A 22908-nucleotide genomic window follows, 5' to 3' on the forward strand; every position below is an offset into this window, starting at 1 on the left:
AGACTGATTGGACCTTTTTTTTTCTTTTTTTCCCTGAAAAACAGATCAAAAATCAATTTGTCACCTGCAACCTTTCCAAGCAGAGGGAAACGGCTCATTGGGCTGGCGGGGTGCAATCCCTCGCTGCTCTAAAACCACCCTGTCCCTCCAAGCCTTTCAATGTTGAGTCAGCTCAACCCCAACCAGACCTGAATCTAGGACGAAACGTGCTGTACGGAAAAGTACAAAATATACGTTTTCAAAAGAAAAATCGGTGTCCTGATATTTCCCGGCCAAAGAGGTCTGCGGAGCCTGCAGAGCACTTTGCTCTTTTCCTCCTCCTCTGTCTGTTTAGCTGAGGCAGAAAAAAAGAAATCGCTGCCAAGCACTGCGGTTTCAGGCAGGCTGAGATCAAAGCTCTCCCCCCTCCAAAAAAAAAAAAATAGCAGTCTTTCTAGAGACGAGCGTGGCCACGCTCATCCGGAGCAACGCACGTCCTTCCCTCTTGGGGCCTGGGAGGAGGCGACAGCGATGGAAATCGCTCGTGCACCACTCGGTGCAGCGCTCGCCGTCCCTCCGCTGTGGCTGTTTGTCCTGCAGGCGCTCGGCTAATTGCCAGAGAAAGCCCAGAATTGGAAGGAAAAACGAAAAAAGCCCCCACTGCTGCAGGACACCTGCTCTGGGGAGCAAACCCTGCTCGTTTGCAAGAGCAAACCCTGCTCGTTTGCAAGACAAGCACCATTCGCTGCCCCCTTGCTCAGCTCCTCCAGGCCTGGAGCATCTCCCTGACCGGCGGTGGTGGCTGAGCGGGATCCCAGCCCTTGGGGCGGCCAGCGAGCCCCGGCTTCCCCCGGCCGTGTTAATCCCGAGCCCTGTGCTTCCCACGACAGTCAAACGACCTAATTATAAGGGGGAAAAAAAAAAAATACCATGTTGGCTTTTTCGCCTGACACTTGTCTTTCCTCCCTGCCAGGAGCTCTCAGGCACTTGGCAATTACGAGCGGCAGATTAATCTTTAGCGATATAATGAAGTGCCGGGCGGCGGGTAGCAAGGGCTCCCGTGTGCGGCTGCGGCGCCTCGCCGGGGCCGTTTGCTCTGCGAATACGCGCGGTTCGAGCCAGGCCAGGCCTTGGCGCAGGCAGAGCAAAGCCGCCCGGGGCAGGAGAGGTGCAGGTGGGCAGCAGCCTGGCCGCTGCCCTGCCGAGAAGCACGGAGCCACCACTGGTGCGAGAGAGCAGGGCTTTGGGAGCAAAACCTGCTCTTCGGGGCTCAGCCCCCTGCCCCGCTTCTGCGTGCCAGCCCCGTCCTTCGTCTCCTTCCCCGCTGCACGGACCAGGCGGCGTTTGCCCTGCAGAAATGATCTTTGCACGTTTTCTGAGCGGGATTTGCTGTCTGCAATGCCCCCAGGGCGGCTTTCGGCTTGCTTTGCAGCGGCCCAGTGTGCCCCTCTCCGTGCATAGACCCCAGCCAACGATTTCCTTCCCTTGCTCCTGGAACAAGCTGTGCCGCGGGCTCACCGGGCAGGCACGGATTTCGGGTGATGCCCAGTGCTTCTGCTTTGCCCCAGCCGGGTCTGTGCCCCCCTCTTGCTGCAAGGTCCTGGCCAGCCTGAAAGCATCAGGCGCAGCAAGTCACAGTCTTGCAACAAGCTGCGTCGTCTTCCAAAGCGCAAATATAAATAGCTCGGCCTCTAACGCGGTGATTACCCGGGAGCTGTGCCACCACCGCCAGCCCCTCGGAGCGAACCCATTACCCACGGCAGCCAATTTACTCCCAAGTCTGGCAGGGTCAGCAATCATCAGGGAAGCAAATGCTAATTAATTGCACTCTGCCAAGCAGCCCGCTCATGCGCGGTGTGCAATTAGTGAGTTAACTTCAGCCTCTGCCGCTCGGAGACTGGGGCTAGAGGGATGACCGAGCTCCTAATTCCCCGGCTGAAGAGGGACCCGATTTGGCTCTGGGGCAGCCGCAGCAGTAGGTCGCAGCTCCCCGTTCGCAGCGGGGACGTGCCTGTCACCTCGGCCCCAAGGCATTCGGGAAGCAACGGGTGACCGAGAAGGTTGCAAAAACTCGGGTTTGCTAAGCAGCCCTGGGGGAGAGGGCTGTGCTGTCCAGCGCACCAGTCCCCATGCCCGGGGGGGGACGGGGGGCTGCAGGGTGGCCCCGCTGCCGCCCCGAGGACGGTGGTTTCCCGTACGCGGCACGTCAGACCGCGGGAATGTTTCTGCCTCAGCTCCCGGCTTGGAATTACAGTTTCAGAGATGTGATGGAAAAGCAGGAATAAACATTTTTTCACCCCTTTTTTCACCCCTTTTTTTTTTCCACCCACGTCACTCTCCAGCACATCCAAGGGCCGGAGAGATCGTTGGGGCATCGCTTCCGCCAAGCACCAAGGGCCAAGGCAGCTGCCAGCCAACCCGTCACCCCTCCGCCCTCAGTTTTCCAGGTAAACACGTTTTTTTTTCCTTGGGGCAGGAGAGCTGCTCCCGAATACATGCTCTCGAATATAAAAACTCTTGGCGAAGGGAACTGCAGCGCCCCGGGGCCCCAGGAGGAATCATGTGCTAATGCCCTTACGTTTCGGATGCGGTGAGTCATCCGAGCCCTTTGAGGATCCAGGCTGCGCTAGGATACGGAGGAAGGTAGAAGCACAAGGCGAGAGGAAAAAAATTACTTCTCTCATTAGATATCTTGGCTACAGCAAGGAGAAAAAAAAGGTCCCTTCTCTCCCTTGCCATCCGCCCACGGCTGTCCCAAGGTGCCACGACAGCCCCGGCACGAATTTAGGAAGGTTTTAGCACTCACCATTTATAGGGTGGACAAGAAGAGAGGCTCATTCAGCAGAGCAATGGGAGCACTTAGTGGGGGAACATTTCCAGCCATTAAACGCAGCACGATTATTAGTGTTTTTCTTCCCCCCATAACTCGTTGCACGAGGGAAGGTGGGTATTTCCAGCCGGCTGCCAGGTGCCGTCTCCCGGGAAATTGCTTTGAATCACTTAACTTGGTGCGTCTCTGCGTGAGCCAGGGAAAATTGGTCCTCGAGCATCCCAAAGAGGCAGCGGCAGGTGCGGGGGCCGCGGCGGAAAAAATGCAATAAACGGATAATGAAATAAATTCCCCCTTCGGCACCAGTCCCATGCAAAGCAGCTCGCAAAGCAGCCGGCGCGCCGCCGGCCGTACCCTGCCCTGCTCCGCCGCGCAGCGCTGCCCAGGCCGAGGGGCGCCAGGGGAGGGTGCACCCGGCTCCCAGGGCCTTTTGCAAAGGGCAGGTTGGCAAATGCAAGCTAAAATCGGGCCAGAGGAAAGCCAGGCGCCTTCGAGGTGGCTCTGGGCACGTAACGTCTCCCTCCTGCCGTGGCCGCGCTCTCGCGTTCATCCAGCCGCAGCCGGGCGGCCGCGCGCCGCAGCGTAGCTGCGAGTTGATCCTGTTATTACGACTATTCCTCACTCGCGTCGCTGCTGGAGCGGGGGATTTCCCAGGCCGTCAGCCCGCCGCGGGGAGGGGATGGCAGATGGCTGCCGTTCCCGCTCCCGCTGCTCCCCGGCGCGTCTGCCGGCAGCGCGGGCAACCAACCGCTCCGGGGATCCGGGGCCGGAGCAGGCGCGAACGCGGCAGCTGCTAAAGGACGGAGGCGTCGGGTTTTGGGTGATGAAGCGTCACCCGACGATGCAGCTCTCCGGATCCCCCATGGCCCTTTTAAGCCCCGTTTTTGCCACCGATAACATCCCTGCATCGTGCAAGGGATTTGCATCTCAAATGCAACCTGCCTTCCAAAATCGGTGCAGGCAAAACCTCGGAGGGGGAAGAAATATTTATTTCCAGCCTACGCTGGAAAAACAAATACCTCGCTTTAGCTAAAGGATTTCTTTAGGCATTGGTCATTTAATATCGCTTTTAAACACTCATGTTTGGCTCTCAGCCACTTAACCTGGTAAATGGGCAGCTGCCTTTGAACAGGGACGTTGGCATTTTGTGTTTAGAAAATATATATCCATGTTTAGACAGATGCACAGCTAGATAAGGAAGAAGAGATGTTTCAGTCATTAAGCCTCCGCTTTCAGTTTCTCCTTATTATTATTCGTTATTTAACCACAGGTTGGCTTGGCCAACCACCCCCTGGGGACAAGTGAGCTGAAACCTGCAGGATTTCTGCGCTAAAAGGCTCCTGCAAAGCAAAAAAGACTAAATCCGCTGCTGGCGGCAGGGTGCCGGGGCGCCGTGCCGGCCCCGGTCCTGCCATGGGGTCGAGCCGGGGCTCCCAGAGCCCAGGTCGTCTCCGGCCCCAATTTGCATCCCACTGGCTCCCCGCTGGCTCCCTCATCAGCTGGCTCAGGTTTTCCAGGCTGGCGAGGAGGGAGGAGGAGGAAGGAGGGCGAGAGCAAGATGCCTTTGAAGCTGCGGGAAATATTAATGAGATGGCTGAGCGCTGCAGCCGGCGTTGGCGCTTCTCTGCCTTCCAGCGCGGCGGGTAGCAAACGCCCTTCCCGCGCTCGCCTGCCTCGAGCGGGAGAGCAGCACTGGGCCGGCACCGCCGCGGCCCCTGCACCCTCCGACGTGCAAAACCGCCGGGAAATGGGGCCGTGACGCCACGGGAGCAGGGATGTGCAGAGGGCGGTGAGCTCGCCTGCGCGGCGCTTTGCAACGCGTCTTTGCTCCCTTTGCCTTGCAAACTCAGCGCAGCTCCCAGCAGCGCCCAAAGCTCCCGTGCTGGCGCCGCCGGGCTGCGACACCGCAGAGCCCCCCTTGCCCCGAAGTGCTGCCAAGCCAATCAAGTGAAGGGGAGCTAATTAGGCTCGCTGTAACGAGCAGCTGGGAAGGGGCCCTGACTCCCACCCCGGGTTTCGGAAGCGGCGTGCGGTTTGGGGAGAGGCTCCGAGGGCTTTGCCCAGGGGTTGGCACCGTGCGGCTGGTTGCACCCGCTGCGCTGAGGCCGGGCACCTCGTGAGAGCACCGGGAAGCAGCTAAGAGCCGGCGCTGCCGCGGGGTCGGATCAGCTCCCTGAGCCTCCCAGCCCCGCCGCGCTCGCGCTCAGCCGCTTCATTTCCCTTTTTTTTTTCCCCCTCTGCAAGGTAATTTCCCTCCTAATTAGGCTATTTTAAGGGCAGATTTTAAAGTTCATCATCGCTGACCGGGATGGTACTAAACCAGCAGGATAAACCTGGAGACCTTTCCCTTCCCACTAGGCAGCGGAAGGGCTGGAAATCGGAGCAGCCGGCTCCGCTGCCCTCACCTCCCTGCCCAGCGATCGGCCAACGGGGCTTTTAATGAAGACTATGAGTTACGGCGTTGGGTTTTTCCTCCTAACGAGCCGAGATCGCGTGGGTACCAGTGGCCTTGCTGGCCGGCTCCTGGCTCGCAGAAATCCCTTGCTTTCCGCCAGTCCCGGGTCCCCGCTCTCTGCACCGGACCCCCGCTCCAGGCGCCTGCCCTTGCGCCGCCGGGCGGCATCCGCTGCAGCACCCGGTGTCCCTTCCAGGCGGTGCGGAGCTGGCTGAAAGGAGGCAGCCGGATTTAAGGGTCGTCTTCTCCAAGCTGAATGTCACCCTGAACAGCAGCACCCTGCGCCCCACGGGAAAAGCCTGGGGAAAGCCCCCAGCGCAGCCCTTACGGGCATTCCCACTCCTTTCCCCCCCGGACAACACCCACTCGGTTCACTCGGAGCAGCCGCTTATTAAATCGCTTGATTTACTCATTCGATACTTATTTAATTGCTGTTATTTAATCAGCACGATCGATGCTGCCAGTTCAAGCCCTGGCGTCCCCGGCCCGGTGGTGGGAGACCCCCCCCGGCGGTGGGGAGCCCTCCACCCCCCGGCCGGCCGCTGCGGCGAGGCTCCCGGCCAGCCCGTAACAGCTCCGCTCCGCCGCCCGGCATCGCTCCCGGCAGCCAGTGCGGGAAGCTCTGGGTTTTATCAGGTTGGGAACGGAAGCAAAGCAGAAATCCCAGCCCTGGAGCCTTTCAAAGCCCCTGAAGATTAACCACCGGCGCCGACCACACGCTTCTGCTGCCCTGACTTTCTTCACCTCTTGGGTCGCTGCAGGGGCCGACGGGCATGAAAGCAAAGCGCTCGGCAGAGCCAGGAGCCCTTTTTTTTTTTTTTTCAATCAGCCCGACACTGATTTCTCCGGCTTCGAGCCAGGCAAAGCTCCGTCTTCCAGCCCGAAACCTGTGCTTTTCCGCTGGGACGCTGGACCCCTCCTCTCCTCCGCCAGCCCCAGATCAGCCCGTGCCGGCGGCCGCGGGAGGGGGAAACGTTTGCCTGAGCAAGACTAAGTAAAAGGGGGGGGGGGGGAGCGAGGTCTGCGCCCGGTGCCGTGGGAGTGGAGCCAGGCTGAAGCCGGGGATTCGGCGTGGCTCAGGGAAGCCAACGAGGTTTCTATCTGGATGAAGGCTGACCTGGATTCCCAACATCAAAGACACCCCCATCCTCTTCAGAGGAAGACCTTGGAGAAGAAGAACCAACAGGCCGAGGCTGCAGCACCGTGGGGCTTGGGCAGATCCGTTTCTCCCTCCTTCCCGGCCACAGCAGGAGCCTGCAGCCCTGTGCCAGGATGTCAGGGCATAACCGGGATGCCACGGCATGCCGGGATGCAGCGCACGTCCCCCTTGCCAGCCCAAATTCACCCCAGGGGAAACCAGGGCATCCCTCGAGAGATGCCAGCCGGGGAGCCCGACAGCACTAAGGTCCTTAGGGCTCCCCAGCCCATCCGCTCGCCGCGTCCCCCCCCGGCTGATCCCCCCTGGCCGCTCTGCCGGAGCCTGGGAAGCAGCAGCCGCAGCCGCTCCACCAGGCCAGCGAGCCCGGGACTCCCGCTTGCCCCGGTTCCCCCCCACCGCCGCCTCAGACCCTCATTTCTCCGTCGCGGGAGCATGCAGCTCAGGCTCATGCCATCGCGCCGCGGATATTCCCCCCCCCCCCCTCGCGCAGGATGTTTCATTTACGAGATGACTCACAGGTTGTTAATGCTCCCGATGTGCATCAGAGGGGAAGCGGAGATGCTCGCTCCGAGCGGGAGCAAGGGGCAGGGGGGGCGGCTCGGGCCCCCGAAATCCGGGGAGCCGCTGCCAGTTGCCCCGGGGGGGGGGGAGGGAATAGCTAAATAAGCGACGATCGGACAAAAAAGGCTCCCGCGGGGATCGAGTCCGTGGGGTTGGGCTGGATTCGGGAGCTGTGTCCTGCCCCGCGCGAGGCCGCCGTGCCAGCCTGGGCGAAGAATAGGGCTGAAAGGGCGAAGAAGGGGGTTTTAAAGGTTTATGGCAATGGCCCCCGCGAAGGGCAGAGCGGAGCTGGGGAGGGACCGGTGCCCGCGAAGGGCCGGGCTCTCCCGGCACATCCATGGCTATGCAACCGCGCAGCAAACCCTCCGCTCAGAGACAGGCTGCCGGCACGCCGGGCAGAGGGAATAACACCGCTCCAAATCCCTCTCGCCACCCGTGCGGGTACCGCGGCGAGGGAGCGCAGCGTCTCGTCTGCTTTGAGCTCCCCTGACGGACGGGCGCTGTTTGTTCCCGGCGGCTGCCCCGCGAGGTGGGAAAACACTCGGATCTGCTGACACGTGGAAACCCAATGCACAAATCAGCCTGTTTTCCTCTTCCAAGGCTGATTTAGCTGGGGCTGGCGGCGGCGGGAGGGAAGCGGGAGCTTCGCGGAGGATGCAGGGACAGTGCGCAGCGGTTCCCCGTGCGGCTGGGCTGATTGACGCTGGCAGAGCATCTGGCCTCGTTCGTTCCCTTCCTCGGGAGCCGCCGTTCAGGAGCTCCCAGCTCCTACGGCTTCGCTCTCAGCACCGTCTGCAGCTCCGCAGCGGCGAGGGGACGTGTGGGCGCCGGGCCGGCACCGAGAGCCCTCCTTGACCGCCGTGTCCTGCCGAGCCCATCGGCACTGGGGCTGCGGGTCGGTCCTGCGGTTCAGCCACGAATCAGCCCCGCGAGGCCGTTTTGGGAGCAGAAGGAGCCATTTTAGCCCGTTCTGCTCTGCTCAGGTTGCTGTCTGCCTGCGGCAGCCCGTCCAGCCCCTCACCTCTCTTCCCAGGACCTTCCTCTCCTCCTCGCCCGCAGACCCAGCGACGGCTTCGCCAAGCCGAAGGGGACACGCTGCTGGGCTCGACAGGAGCCATTTCTTGCCAGCGCCACGTTTGCTTCCTTCCCTGCAGGACGAGTTGCATTTGCTGCAAAGAGCAAATCCAGCACAACCGAGTCCCGCTTTTGGCAGGGTGCAGCTGAAACGGGAAACTTTCCAACCAGCATCTGCTTTTGACTTCTGGCATTCTGGATTTGTCGAGGGTTTTTATTCATTTGCTCCTACAACGAGGTTATTTTTTTCCCCTTTTGAGCTTGGGCACCGGTGTTGCCGTGCTCCGTCACCGAACCAGCGCGTTGCACTGCCAAACGCTGCTGTCGAAGGCGGGCGGAAAAGCACGCAAAGTGCGGGGCAGATTTCGGGAGAGGCCACGGTCACGGCCGGGTGCTGAGCCCCGCTGCTGTCCCTGGAGCACGGCTCTGGCTATTCCCTGCGGCAGCGTTACGCTCAGCGCATCCACTCATTCCTGCCAGTCCGACTGCTGCTGCAAGGCCTGAACACGGACAGGGAGGAGAGAAAAGGCGCGTTATATGTATAAAAAAATCACCATCGTTCGGAGTTACTGAGAGCTGGGAAAGCCTTGGGAGAGAAATCAGCTCCCGTTATCTTTCCTTTTCATTAACATTCAGACATTCCCATGGATTTTGGCTGGAGTCCTGCCAGAGCAGACTCACAGTCCCCGCGTGATATTTTTTATGGCCCTTTTAATTAAAAACAATAAATTCCCGAGGGGAAGAGGGTCTTCCCCTGGTGAAATACGTGTTGTCAAGTTTGCAGCCTCTAACTAAATCAAAACGCGGCCGCCAGCAGCCACGGCCGTAAATTCCTCCCGCGCGCCCCAGCTCTCCGTGCGGACGAGCAACGTTGAAGCTTACCCAGCCGGTCCCCCACGGCCTCGGAAATCACTCGCTCCATATCGATTTGATTTAACTTCTCTACCGGGAACGGCAGGGGCTGTTTGAAGGTGACGGGAGAAGCAGCTTCGCAGCGTTATCCAAAGTGCAGGGGAGAAAATACAAGCGTGGGAACTTGCAGAGAGGAGCCGCTCCCTGGGATGAGGAGCTTCGCTCTGAACCCGGGAGGGGAAATCAAGTGAGACCAAACGTCAGGGCAGGGAGAAAAGTTGCATGTGGGAATTCCCAGCATCCCTGTTCCCGCCTGGCCATGCAGGGAGGCGTTTTCCTGCAGGTGCCCTCCCTGCCTCAGTTTCCCCCCTTTTGGAGGCACCTCTGGCAGCGGCCTGACGTGCTCGTGTGCTGTGGCGCTCAGCAAAGCTGAGCAGAACCCGAGCAGATAAACAGCAAAGCCCTTTATAGATTTTCAATATGTTTTATGCATCCGTTGGGTTTATTTTTAATGTTCTGGCTCAAAAAAAAATAGTAAAAGCTGAGCCGGGAGTACACGTTTGCTGGAAACAGCCAGCACGGTTCTGCCCTTACAGAGAACCTCTTGGAAGAGGCTCAGCCCAGGGTCTCCGTCCAGGGAGGTCCACCACGAGGACGTATCGGAGATGAGCCCGCTGCCAAAGAGCGTCTCAGCCCCTCGGAGCCAAGCTGGAAGCTGTTTCGTGCTCGCAGACCCAGGCGTTTCCCTCCTGCCGCGACGGAGCGGTAACCGCTCTAGCAAACTCGGCGGCTCCCCAAATCGAGCTCCCGGGGGCTGGTTGCAAGGGGGAACCGTCACAAGAAAGGCAGCGTCCTGCAGCCCGCGGACGCGGCTGCATCTCTCTTTCACCCGGATTAGAGCTGTCGCCTCCCCGCGCACGACGGGGCAGCCGACGTCCTAGATGACCCCCTGCTTTCTCAGCCCCACCAAGCCTCACCGCCAGGATGCAAAGTCCAGGACCCCAAAGCGAAGGCAAAGAGGGCATTAAAGCTGCCTGTGTGCTCCTAATTCCCTGCTCCCGTGTCCATCTGCACCAGGCCTTCGGCACGTAGACGGCGCCAAAGAGCTCGCTCAATAGGCAACGTGTATTTTTGCCTCCTGAGTGGTCCGAGGACCTGTTTCCCATCCAGACTATCGGCTGAATGAAGAACTATTAATTCCCTCCTAGGCGTTTTTACGAGGCTCTCGCTGAAATATCTGGATGCTTCCGACAATACAGGATTTTTATGTTTGCAGAGCGCTGCGCAGACTCAAGACCCCCATCTCCAGGGCTGAACCCAGCTGCCGGCAGCACCAGGCCTTCGGGTGCCCTGGTCCCTCGTGAGCCAAAGGCACCCGAACCAGTGACAGCAGCATCTTCCCTGGCCAAGCCCAGCTCCATCCCAGGCATCTGCCCCCCTGTAGCATCTCCCTCAAATCCCCCCCCCCCCCGCAGCATCCTCCCAAATCACCCACCCCAGAGCATCCTCCCAACCCCCCCAGGATCCCCCCCACAGCCCGGGGGTCCCTGCCCACCCCTCCATCGTGCTGGGGGTCCCTCTGCCCCCCAGGACCAGCCCTGGCAGCCCGGCCTCCCCCTCAGCCTGGGCTGCAGGTTTATTCGGGGGGTGCACAGCACCCCGGGCATCGCTGCTTGGGGACCGGGCAGCAGGATCCCCATCCCAGGGAGGCGATGGGGCAGTGGGGGGCTATAGCGGGAGTGAAGTGGTGGGAGAAAAGACACAGACAGAGCCGGGGGGAGCAGGGGGACCCCAGCCTTGCTTGGGGGACAGGGTGCTGTTTGCCCCCCACCCTTCCTCCAAAGAAGAAAATCCCCAAAGCTCTGCAATTTGCCCAGTCCCCGATTGTACCGAGCCTGCCCCGCTCCCCCCCCCGCCCGGGGTGCTTGGAGCCGCCTCCCGCAGCGCTCGCCGGCTGGAGGGGGGGGCAAAAACCGGGGGGGCAGGTAGGAAGGCAGGCAAGGATGGATGCAGGCATGGAGCGAGCCAGGGACCGGGGTAAGGGGAGGCAGCAAGGATGGAGGAGAAACAGGCGCCGGGGAGGGGGGAATGCAAAGATGGTGGGGGGGGGGAAGGGACCGGGGTGAGAGGGAGGTCGGGGGGAGGCAGGCAGGGGCCGGCAGGGAAGGAAGGCAGCAGGGATCGCGGGGGAAGGCAGGAAACCGAGCGGGCGGGTTGCAGGTAGGGACCCGCGGGGAGAAAGGGAGGCAGGTCCGGCTGGCGGCGGGGGGAGGCAGGCGGGGACCGGGGGTGGGGAGGGAGGCAGCGACCTGGGTGGGGGGAGACGCGCAGGGCCCGGCCCCCCCCGGCCCCACGTGGCTCGCTGGGACACGCCAGGTTTTATAAGAAACCCCTATTCCCCCGCCCGGCTGCGGGGAGGCGGCGGCAGGCGGCGGGGCTGCGCGCTCGCCGGCGGCGGGGCTCGAACCCGCGGCGCTCGGATGCGCGCTGCGGCCCGGGCCGGCTGCGTGCGGGCACCGCGGCCGCCCGCAGAGCCATGGAGCTGCCCGGCGCCGCCACGGGGGCCAACGGCACCGCCTGGGCCGCCTTCCCCAACCAGAGCGCCAACGACACGGGGCCGTACCGGGCCAAAAACGCCACCTCCATCCTCATCGCCATCGTCATCACCGCGCTCTACTCCGTGGTGTGCGTCGTGGGGCTCCTGGGCAACATCTTGGTCATGTACGGCATCGTCAGGTGAGAGCGGGGCACCCCGGCCGCCCCGGGGGGATGCGCTGCGCAGGGCCCGCGGCCCGCCGTCGCCGCCTGCCGTGCCTTCGCACCGGGGAGGGTGCGAGGAGGGTGCGCGAGAGCGTGTGGGGCTGGGTGGGGACCGGGCTAACTGCGTGGGCCGGGGTGAGCATGCGCTAGGAGCGAGCGTGCACCGCGTGCGAGGTGGCAGCAGGAGCGAGTGTGCACCGAGGGTGACCGTGCACAGGGTGGGTGTGCACCGCGTGCAAAGTAGCAGCAGGAGTGAGCGTGCACCGAGGGTGAACGTGCACCAGCTGCAAGACAGCAGCAGGAGCGAGCGTGCAGCAGGAGTGAGTGTGCACTGGTGTGAGTGTGCACCGAGGGTGAGTGTGCACCGGGGATGGGTGTGCGCCATGTGCGAGACTGCAGCAGAGCGAGGGTGGCTGCGCCCCGGGCGCTTGCAAGCGAGGGGTTGAGCCGCCGCACAGGTAGCCCTGAGCTGGGTGTGCGCGGAGGGGACCGCGTGTGACATGCGTGTGAACGGTGTGCATGGGAGCACACGCGTGTGTCGGGGGGGGCTGTCCGGGTGAGAGGAAAAGCTGCATGTCTGTCTGAGGCTAAAACCTCAGAAAAAAAGAAAAAAACACATACGCATGAGGCAGCGCAGGTGGGGTGCGCGTGGGAGCCAGCGTTCGTGGGTGGGCGCTGGCCAGAGGGAAGCGGGGGCTCGCACCGCCCCAAACGCCACGGATGCCCCGGCACCGGGTGAGCCGGGCACGGGGAGCTGCTGTGCTGGTCATGCTGTGGTTTGGAGAAGCCGGTGGGTTTAGGCTGGCAGGAATCGCTCCGGCCGGGATGCTCTGCGCCACGGTGCCCGAGCGCTAAACCCGGGCACAAACAAATGCCACCGGTAATAGATACTCCGTTAGCCCAGAGGCTTCTGAGTCACCGCTTCCAAGTGTCCGGCTGGGAGAGGTCCCGGCGGGGTGACTGCAGCGTGCCCCGCTCTGTCACCGGGACCCGATGGTCTCCGACAGCAAATTACTGAATCCCGTCGGATTCGTGGCAGCAGCTCCCCCGCAGCCGGCTGACTCCAGCTTTTCCGTAACAAAGAGCAGGAACCGGCATAGCCTGGCCCCAGCTTGCGGCTCGGCCGGAGGCACAGCCCGGTGGCACCCGGGGCCATCCCTGTCCCCCCCGGCGCGAGGTACCAGCTGCTCCGGTGAGCGGCAGAAACCAGATCCCGGAGGCACTGGGACAGGTCCTCAGCTGCTGGAAGTGCCAGAGCCGCGGATTTCCCCGGGCAGGGAAAAGCTGCTGAATCTCTCCCACCGCTGTAAGCGACAGGAGCCGAATCCCCCTGTTGCGGCACACCAAGCCCAGTGGGACGCTGCATTAGGCAGCCCGGAGTTCCCGCCGGGAACCATCTCACGGCAGGGTGCTGGGGAGCGTGTTCTTCCCACGCCGGCGCTCCCCGCGCTCCTCCTGCTTCCAACTGCAGCCCTGGCTCAGATGCAAAATTCCCTGCCCGTACAAACAGCCCCTTTATCCAAGAGGAGATGCCAAGGGCCGGATCCGGCTGCCTTTACTCCATCATCAGCCTCCCAGCAGTGCATGGGTGGGGGGAGCAACCACCTTTGGGTGTCCGGCAGCCACCCAGAGCCAAAGCCCCTGTGGGAAGTTCACCCTTAAACTCTCGGGGCTGGACCGTGAAGCACGGAGACCCGGGGTTTCAGTGGGATCCCCAATCCCAGATCCCCCTGGCAAGCAGGTCCAAGTTTATCCTGCTGGGGCAAGACGGGATCATTGGGGATAATACGGCCGAGCCTTGCCAGCGCCTGCAGCCAGGGCTGGCGGCTCCCCTGAAACCGGCTCGGGGGGAATTTAGGGCAAACCCTGCGAATCGCCCATTGCGGCCGTTCTCACCTCCCTCCCCGCCGGCGCTTTCAGCACACAGCAACCGTCACGCGAGGTCAGGGCGGCCCGGCCCCGCCGCTGTGAGAAATAAATGCCGCGACTCGCTTGGGAGAAGTAAAACGCAGCCTGAAACACGCTCCGGGAGCTGCACCAGCGCCGCCCGGCTCGGCGGAGCCTCCGCTTCCTGCGGGCTCCCCAGCAGCTCCCTGTTCGGCATGTGGTTCCCTGGGGAGTTTTCCCACCTGGGATCAGTTTTGCAACGGGGGACTTTTTGCTCGAGGGATGCGCGATGCGCTGACCCTACCCCACTGCTGGCAGGGATTTTTGCATCAGCTCGAAGGAGCTTTGAAATCAGCCCTGGACGGAAAAAGCAAATTGAAGGACTTGTTCCAGAGCAATCCGCCACGCACCGTGCCCCGGTGAAGGATGCGTTATTAGACCCCCGCCAGCCGGTTCTGCACAGCAAGAGGAGGGGAGGCATTTTTCAAAAGGAGGCTTTAATGTGCCAGCAACATCCTCCTTCATTTAACTCGCCGAGTAACCTAATTGCTACCCATCCTTTACACAGCCGGAATCTTTCTATAGCATCCGCATCCACGTACAGCTCCCATCACCATGGTTTCTAGCCATGAACGATCGCCTCCCCTCCGGGCCCCTGCGACGGCGGCGGGGAGGAGGGGGCTGCGAACGCTTTGCAAAGCCGAACGCCTGCCTTCGGGCGCTTACGTGAGCGAGCCCGGGTGGAGTTTCCCAGGCGCCTGTGGGCAGAGGGACCCCCTCGCTCTCGCCCCCCCCAGGCCACCCGCGCATGCCGGGCTCCCGAAAAGCGGCTGCAGCCTCTAGCGCACCAGGGATGCGACCTTCCGAAGTCAGAAGCCGGAGGGCACAAAAGCCCTTGGCTACCGTTCTGCTCTCCGCTGCGGGGGTATGAGGACGGTGCAATTCGCTACATGAGTGGAGCTGCTCCCGAGCAGCAGGGTTTAGCCAGAGCTTCCCCGGGAGATAGCTGCGTCCGCGCAGGGTAGGGCTGGAAAGCGGGATAGGAGGCACAGCTCCGACTCAGAGCTCTCCGCCGGGGAGCCGTGCGGGGGCTGTTCGCCCGGTGCCCCCAGGGACACCTCCCGCGCCCTGGGGACCCACGGCGGAGCTCAGGGACCCCGGGGGACACGGCGGGTTAAGGATGCTGCGGAGGCCATCAGCTCCGAGCGGCGCCTGCAGGCTGGCGAAAGGGTAGGAGCCGGGTCCCTGCCGACAGGTTGGGCAGCGACGGTGAAATCCTGCCCGGGAGCCCAGCTCCCGCCTGCTGGGACAGGTCGTGCCGTGAGCAACCCTTGAGAATGACCCAAAAACCTCAAATCCGGCGGCCCATCACTGCTCTTGCCGCCACTCAGCGCCTCCGTCCGTGCCCGGGGAGGGGGCGGAGGGGCTACAGCCCCCGGCACAGCTGGCAGCGGCTCGCAGAAACGCTTACCCAGCGCTGCTGGTTTCGCCCGGTGGAGCACGGCCTGAATCGCGGATTTTTCCACTTTACTCCCAGCAGCGGAGGAAAAAAAGCAAAGATCAAAGAATTGTAAATTCTACCCGAAATGACTCTTTTTAATCCCTAGCCCGAAACCTGAACATAACAAAAATTCTCAAGGTTTTGGTTTAACCCAGAACGAAAGTTTTCTAAAAGACGTGTTCGACCCCATTTGCCAGCCGCCGCCTCCTCGGGGCGGGAGACCTCCTTGCCGGGCTCCGGCGAGACCCGACCCCTCCGAGCAGCCGGGGCAGAGCAAAGGATAAAGTCAAGGCGCTGGATGCTACTCGGAGCAGGAGACCATCGGCACCAGATGGGAGCAAAGTCTTGTCGAGCCCAGGATCCTCCTTCCTACAGCAACACGGTCTCCAAGCCGGGGCTGGCAGAGCAATAACCCCCCGAGACGGGAGCTATTTACCCACCCTGCTCCCCCCAATTTATTGCGCATACCCCGACGCACACAGTCTATGAGCTGAGGCCGATATATTTTCATCCAGCAGCCGGCAGGTTAATTCCCCCTGTGTGCCGGGGCTGGATTCGCCCTGGGGTACCCCCAACGCGATCAGCCGCCCCGTCTAGGGCTGAACCCCCTGTCGCCGGCCATGGGGATGCTCCCAGCAGGTTTATCCATGCAAAGAGATGTTCGTGCTCCAGCTGATGCTCCTGTTAATTCATTAGGAGGCAGGCAAAGCTCGGGGCTGCCGAGGATGCTCAGGGCTGCCGAGGACACTCGGAGCTGCTGAGGATGCTCAGAGCAGTGGGACTCGCTGGAAGGGAATGCGTGGGAAGGAGTTAAGCCAGAGCCCAGCAAACAACCTGGAGGGCTGCTGCTGGGCCAGCCCAGCTCGACCCCAACGTGCTCCGCTTGGGGAGGACCGGGGACCCCCCCAGCAGCAGCAGGGACAGGCCAAGGGCAAAAAAACCCTCATATTAAAAGAAAAAGAAGAAAAAGCGACAAAATCCCTCACATTAAACTGTTTGCATCCCATGACCCTCCCAGCTCTGTAGGTCTCTGGCTGTAAAACTCAGGCAGGAGATTTAGGGCTCTCGGTTCTGCCAGCACCTGCAAGTTGCAGATTCCCTTCAAATGCCCCGGGACAGGAGTCCGGAGCTGAGGACAAAGCGGGAGGTTTATTGCAAATTCAAAGAGGTGCATTAGGTTTGCAAAAACCTCTCCTTCACATTGGGGGGGGGGGGGGAAAAACCCAAACCCATGGGCTAGCTGGGCTGGCCGCATCTAGCGGTTCGGGCACCGTGTCCGGGGCACTGCCTCGTGCAAAGGGAAGGAGGAGGTTTCGGTGGTCGCGGCACCCAGCAGCAGGGAATCGGGGCTCCTCGTTTCTCCTTCCCGGGCCGGGCTCTGCCTGGCGAGCCAGGCTTCCCCAAAAGGCTCTTGCAAAGGAGCTCCAGTCTGGCTCATTGCGCTACTTCCAGATGGCCTGTTTCCGGGGCTAATCGATCCAAGGCTGCAAGTAAACTTGATAGGGAAGCAGGCTAGATAATCACGATTTACTGGGTGGAAAATCAGATAAAGGCGGTTTCGGGGAGGTAAAGGGCATTGTGCAGCTGATTCAGGGAAATGGAGTCAATCAATTTAATTGGAAAAAGAGACTTCTCTGAAAAAAATCTCTTCAGATTTCCTTTGAACTCTGAGTAAAGGCAGCTGCAGGAATGAATAACGTCTCCCTGGTCAGGGAACGGATTACGGCCTTGAGAGGGCCTGAGATTTATTCTACAGGCTCCCGATCAGGGTCCCAGCTCAGCAGAGCACTTTGGCATGTGTTTGAGTGTGACCCAGTCACCGCGATGGACACACGTGAACCGACCCCCAACCATGTGTAACGGTTTCCCCTCTCTGCCACCCCCCAGGTACACCAAGATGAAAACAGCTACCAACATCTACATCTTCAACCTGGCCCTGGCAGACGCGCTGGCCACCAGCACGCTGCCCTTCCAGAGCGCCAAGTACCTGATGGAGACTTGGCCCTTCGGGGAGCTGCTCTGCAAAGTTGTGCTCTCCATCGACTACTACAACATGTTCACCAGCATCTTCACCCTCACCATGATGAGCGTGGACCGCTACATCGCTGTGTGCCACCCAGTCAAGGCCCTGGATTTCCGCACGCCGGCCAAGGCCAAGATCATCAACGTGTGCATCTGGGTGCTCTCCTCCATCATCGGGGTGCCCATCATGGTCATGGCAGTCACCAAGTCAAAAGGCAAGTGGCTGCTGGGGAAGGGTCCCCATCCATCCATCCCGGGGGTGATGCCTTGACCTGACCCTCCAGGCAAATCAAAGCCGCCTGGTCCTGGACCAGGTTTGGAGTTCAGTGATGGGCATCCCTCCACGTGACTGTGGGCAAGTCCTGCCAAGTAAAAATCATCACAGTGTTATTTTTTTAAGAGAGCTTCCTAGTATTCGCTCTGTTTTAATCCCTCTTTGATCATCTTCTCTCCTGCAGATGGGATGGTGCTATGCACACTCCAGTTTCCTGATCCTCCCATCTACTGGGACACCGTGACCAAGATCTGTGTCTTCATCTTTGCCTTCATGGTCCCTATCTTGGTCATCACCATCTGCTATGGGCTCATGATCCTTCGCCTGAAGAGCGTCCGCCTCCTCTCAGGCTCCAAGGAGAAAGACCGCAACTTGCGACGCATCACACGCATGGTGCTGGTGGTCGTGGCAGCCTTCATCATCTGCTGGACGCCGATCCACATCTTCGTCATCGTCTGGACCTTGGTGGACATAGACAAGAAGAACCCCTACGTGGTGGCCAGCTTGCATTTCTGCATCGCTTTGGGTTACACCAACAGCAGCCTCAACCCTGTCCTTTATGCTTTCCTGGATGAAAACTTCAAGAGGTGTTTCCGAGAGTTTTGCCTGCCTTTCCGGGCCCGGATGGAACAAAACAGCTTCTCCCGAGCCAGAAGCACCACACGGGAGCGGGTGTCCACCTGCACCCCGTCCGAAGCCCTCAACAAGCCGGCATGACTAGATGTGGAAAGCCACCAGCAGGGCTGCCGGAGCCGGAGAGGGGACGACCTGCACTCGGAAGTGACTCAGGTCACCACCACGGACCTCTAGCGGAGCCGGCGTGGGGAGCGGTGGCACGGGAACTGCTTGATAACGCCGGTATTTTAATTTAGACTGAAAACGAGTGACTGCAAAGACCTTTTTTTTCCCCCAGAGCATCTGGGATGGTGGGAAATCGGGACTCACGGAGCAACGAGGAGAAAGGACTCAAACCAGAACCAACCTGACCGTGCGGAGCCAGGACACTCATGGCAGGACCCCAGCTCCTCTGCTGCTGCTCCCAGGGAAAGCCGGCAGCCCTGTTCCCCCCTGGCCAGAGCTGTCTCCGAACACGTAGCTAACGGCAAAGCCCAAACAGCCTTTGATGCCCTGATTGCAAACTGCAAAGCCGTCTCCACCACGCGCACTCGATATTTAGGATGTCCTTCTGGCATCACCACGCGGTGGGAACAGCCGAGGGCAAAACCCAGCATCCCGATGGCCCCGGTGCCGGGGCTGCTGCAACCCGCTCAGGTGCCGCTGCCGGATCTGGTGCAAACGCCCCGGTGCAAAGCGCTCGGCCGCTGCTGGCTCTTGCGACCCGTCCGCAAAACCAGCTCGAGAGGCAGCGCCCATCCGGCGGGACCTGGCTCGATCCTGCCTCTCCCCGCGCAGACGCCCTCGCACGAGGCGGCGCTGAGCCGAGGGGCTCGACCGTCTCGCCTTCCCCGCGGGCCGTGCCGGCGCCGCAGCCCGTCGCGAGAGGGGACACCAGCCGCCCCGGCTCTCCCTCCTTCCCCTTCGGAGCCGCGTCCCGACGAACTGCTGGCGATCAGGCAGAGAAAATGATGTTGCTTAATAGACGCTGCTGCTTCAGAGCTCCGGATCCCTATTAGAAATCTTCCTGGAGTCCGTCAAACCAGCCCCAGTCCCCAAGGACAACTTTGCACTGCCGATATTATCGCTGCATTATTTAGAGCTCTCTAAGGGCAGCTTCTGCGCAGCCACAAAAATACAGATACCCCCAGGGTGCAGGTGGGGGGGTGAAGCAGAGCGTGTCCCCGGCTCATCCGCCGTCCCCCGGGGCCGGGCACCGAGGCCAAATTCCCCAAGCCTGGCACCGGCCCTGCGGCCAGCGGGGTCCATCTGCGTTAGCGGGGCGGCTTTGCGGGAGAGGAGCTGACACCCCGTGGGACAGCGATGCAAATTCACCTCCGCGGTCCGTCCGCGGGACCCCGGAGTCACCTGTTGCTCCTGAAAAAACACACTCGATCCATCCAGCATCCCCTGGCCATTCCTCTTTTACACTCGAACCCAAAATCCAGAGTGCTCTGCACACGGGAATAATTATTACAGTAATAATTCACGCTCAGAGACGGGCATCCCGGCAGCACCGATGCTTAACCCAGCCGGGAAACCCCGCAAAGCCGCCGGCCCCTCGCGGCCGCAGGGATGGCCTGAAAGCCCAGCCGGCACTCAGCAGTTGCTCCACGGCTCTCGGCAAGGAGCCGGGTGCCGGAGGCTCTCCCGTCCTCTCCCACCCATCTCCGAAGATATCCGAGGTGCGGGAGGCGGTGTGTGGCTCGGGCGCTCGCGGAGCAGCCCAGCCCCTCGCCTCCCCCAAGGGCGGAGAGCGGAGAAAATGGTAAAATAACAAATGTACGGAGCTGGCGGAGGTCGGGACTCGGAGGGTGGCTAAAAAGTACAGGGCGGGTAGGATATAGCAACGGGTGACACAGACACGCTCAGATTTTCCTGGCAGAGAGGTCTGGAAGAGCCAGAAGAAATAAGGTTTTTTTTCTTGGGAAAAGACGGGAAGCAATATATTTAAAGAAAATGACCGTCGCCTCGTGATCCCGCAGCTGGGGACTGAAGCGGCGCCAGCTCCGTCCGTGCCGCGAGGGCAGAGGCTTCGTGCTCAGCGCTGCTCCGGCTCGACCCAACGTCTTCCCAAGCAACCTGCTCGAGGGGCGAGCTTCCCCCAGGAGCCGCCGGCCGGGGGGGCTGGAGCGCGTTAGCCGCTGCAGGTTGGGATAACTGAGAACAGATGGGTCCTGCCGACCTTCCGCTCTCTGAATCACCGGCTGCCGCGTCCGGCTCCGAAGCGGCGACCTTGCCTTCCTCTCGCCTCGGCCGCCAGGTTGAGCGGCCCCCGAAAGCCGAGGCTTGCAGACAGCGGTAATGGCTTTTATTGGACAAATTGATGCTGCCGGCGGAAGCAGGCGCGCGGCCGGGTGCACCTGGGGCTCGTGGGCTCGAGCGAGAGGCTGGGTTGCGTCTCTGTTTTTTCCAGCCGCATCAATTTAGGCTAATGAAGGACATATTACCTCTCTCTACGCGCCGTACCTTTCCGCAGCGCTCTGGGCTGCCTGCAGACATCGCGGCCTCGCCGTTGCGAGGGCAGAGCCGGCGAGGCAGCCCGGAGCGATTGCTTTCCTCAAAGGACAAAACGGGGCGAAATCGCCCATTTGGAGCTAAAAAAAAAAAAAATCGGCTGCCACCGAAGCGCGCGAGCAATCTGATACCCCTCGGGATCCCCTTCGGGCGGCTGCAGGATCGGCGCCCGTTGTGGGAATCAGGATGGAAATGCCCGATGCAGAATTCAGGATGCTGCCTGGCGGGATAAATCCCCGCTGCAGTTTGGAGCCGAGAAGGGCCAGGGAGAGCGAAAAGGCACCAGGACCTTGGCGCAGCCGTGCCAGCTCCAGCAAACCTCCGGCGCCGCCGAAAGCCGGGCCAAGGCCAAGCCCAAAAATCAAGACACCTACGGGCAAAGGCAGAGGGTTGTTGAAGTTCAGTTGTTAGCAGCTTGATGCAGCTCTGCCACGTCTTGCAGTTTTATCCTGCCTTAGCAAACGCTTCCTCTGATGCCTCAGCTCCCGCAGTCGTACGGTTGTCACAGCTGCTCTTAATTTAGGTCAGGTTTTGCTGAATAAAAGAAAAGAACGTTCATGGCAAATGACAGATACCACGGTTTTAATAGTACGGACTTTGAGCGTCAACCGACTGCCAATTTCGGTAGCGCCCTGGCGGGCGCCCGAGGGCCAATCCGGCCTCCCCTTCGGAAAAGCAGCTCCTCCAGCCACCATTCGGGCTGGGAAACGGGGTGAATCCCTGCAAAGCAAAGAGCCCCGGGAGCTCGCAGGGCCCCGGGACATGCAGCTGCACCCAACTGCACGTCTCTCTATACATACATATATATATATGTACATCTCTTTCTGTCTATAAACATATGGAATTAAAGTGACGCCCCGCTGACCCAGTGCCCCCTCTGCTAGCCGCCTGCTACTGTGTGCGATGGAGCGAGGACTCCTGGCGAATTTGCAAGACGGGTCGGGTCTGCGGGACCCGGCCCTTTTTAAGTGCTTGAGCTCGTATTCCTAGCCCCAGCCCTCGCGACTCCGGGGTTTTGATGGCATTTCTGTATCGGAAACGATGCTTTCTAGAAAAACAAATAATAAAATAGGACACAGTAAAGGGTTTCCAGCTCTCCTCTGCCTCTCGGGCACCGAGCGAGCGCGGCGCGGCTCAGGGCGCGTTTTGGGGGCAGGAGGCTTTACGGCTCGGACGAGGTGATGGCGCTGGGGTCACAAATATCAATACAAGGGGGAAAAATAAATAAGCAAAAAACCCAGAGCGCGGGCAGTCGGAGAGCGGGATGCTCAGCCCAGCCGGGTGAGGGAGGCAGCGGGGTGACGTTGTCCCCCGCTAACCTGAGCCTGCGCCCACCAGCTGGGAGGGACGTGTGACCCTCCAGGGTTTGCTCCGCTCCCCCAAACTCCTTCCTCTCCAGCCTTGCTCAACAGGGCGAAAAGGGGGAAGAAAGTGGTTTTAATACGGTTTTACGGTTTTAATAACCATCGGTCCCAGCTCCAATTAAAACTGCCAGCATAAATGAGACAACACGCAAATACTGAGGTGGGCTCATTAAACGTGGAGCTGGAGGCAGGTGGCAGCACCTTCCCGGCCAGCCATCCTGAGGGCGATCCGGTACGGATGGGAACAAGCCTGGATGGAAGGAAACTTGCTTTCGAAGGAAACCGTGGCCAAACACGGGGCTGCCGAAGCCGCGGCGGGAGCAGAGCTGGCCAGTGCCGGGTCCCCCGGCTCGGCGTGGGGAGGCGACCGGCCGCGGGGTCAGCCCGGCGCAGCCGGCTCCGGCTCAGCTCTGCAAGTCTCAAAGCATTAATCTTTCAGCTGGGTTTAAGTGCTTCCCGTTGTCATGCACGACGGCTTCTCGGGGACAGACTGGCCACTGCACCAGGATAAATCAGGGCTCCTCGCTCTCTGAGGGAGGCAGGGCAGCGCTGGCTGATCTCCAAAACCCCACGGGAAAAACCAGGGCAGACAGACTGGCTCTAACCCTGCTCTGAACCGGGGCCCATCCCCACAGGCACTTGCTGCCGTTTTAGCCTCACTGGACAACTGTCCTCAATTGTAAAAATGTAGTAAAAACAGAGCTTTAGCACCGGCTGCCTCTCGGCCGGCAAAACCCAACACGTCCCTGGTGGCCGTCCCTCCTTGTCCTTTAAAAACATCACTTTAGTCTCATGGACCAGCCATGGTCAGAGCCAGGGCAGACAAACAGGGTCCTTCCTCGAGTGGGATTAGATCAACTTTCAAAAACTCTCAGCTATTGGGAAAATCCAGCCCTGACCTCTCCGTAATATTTACCCGTTCGTATTTACCCCTTTTGCTCGGGTTATTTTGCAGGCGCCGGCAGTCGAAAGCCTTTGCACTGAATTGGCGGCATTCGAGGCGTCGCTGCTGCAGGTCATCAAGATAGAGTTTTATTTTAACAGCCCAGTCATTCAGC

At 60.8% G+C, this 22908-nt stretch overlaps 1 protein-coding gene and 1 long non-coding RNA gene across 2 annotated transcripts; one reads left to right on the forward strand and one right to left on the reverse strand.

Moving 5' to 3' along the window:
• Nucleotides 1-6156: 6156 nt before the first annotated feature.
• On the reverse strand, nt 6157-13642 carry LOC136994297 (uncharacterized). Its single transcript, XR_010886447.1, has 3 exons — nt 13567-13642; nt 8006-8558; nt 6157-6428 (listed from the first exon to the last, which is right to left on the reverse strand). It is a non-coding gene; the product is annotated as an uncharacterized lncRNA (long non-coding RNA).
• Nucleotides 11430-21350, forward strand: OPRD1 (opioid receptor delta 1). The gene is made up of 3 exons (XM_067311500.1): nt 11430-11646; nt 16946-17295; nt 17539-21350. The coding sequence occupies exons 1-3, from the start codon at nt 11447-11449 to the stop codon at nt 18069-18071; spliced, it is 1083 nt and encodes a 360-aa protein (XP_067167601.1). The 5' UTR covers nt 11430-11446; the 3' UTR covers nt 18072-21350.
• The last annotated feature ends 1558 nt before the right edge of the window (nt 21351-22908 follow it).

This window comes from Apteryx mantelli, chromosome 27 (genome assembly GCF_036417845.1).
Source record: "Apteryx mantelli isolate bAptMan1 chromosome 27, bAptMan1.hap1, whole genome shotgun sequence".
Classification (NCBI taxonomy): Eukaryota; Metazoa; Chordata; class Aves; order Apterygiformes; family Apterygidae; genus Apteryx; species Apteryx mantelli.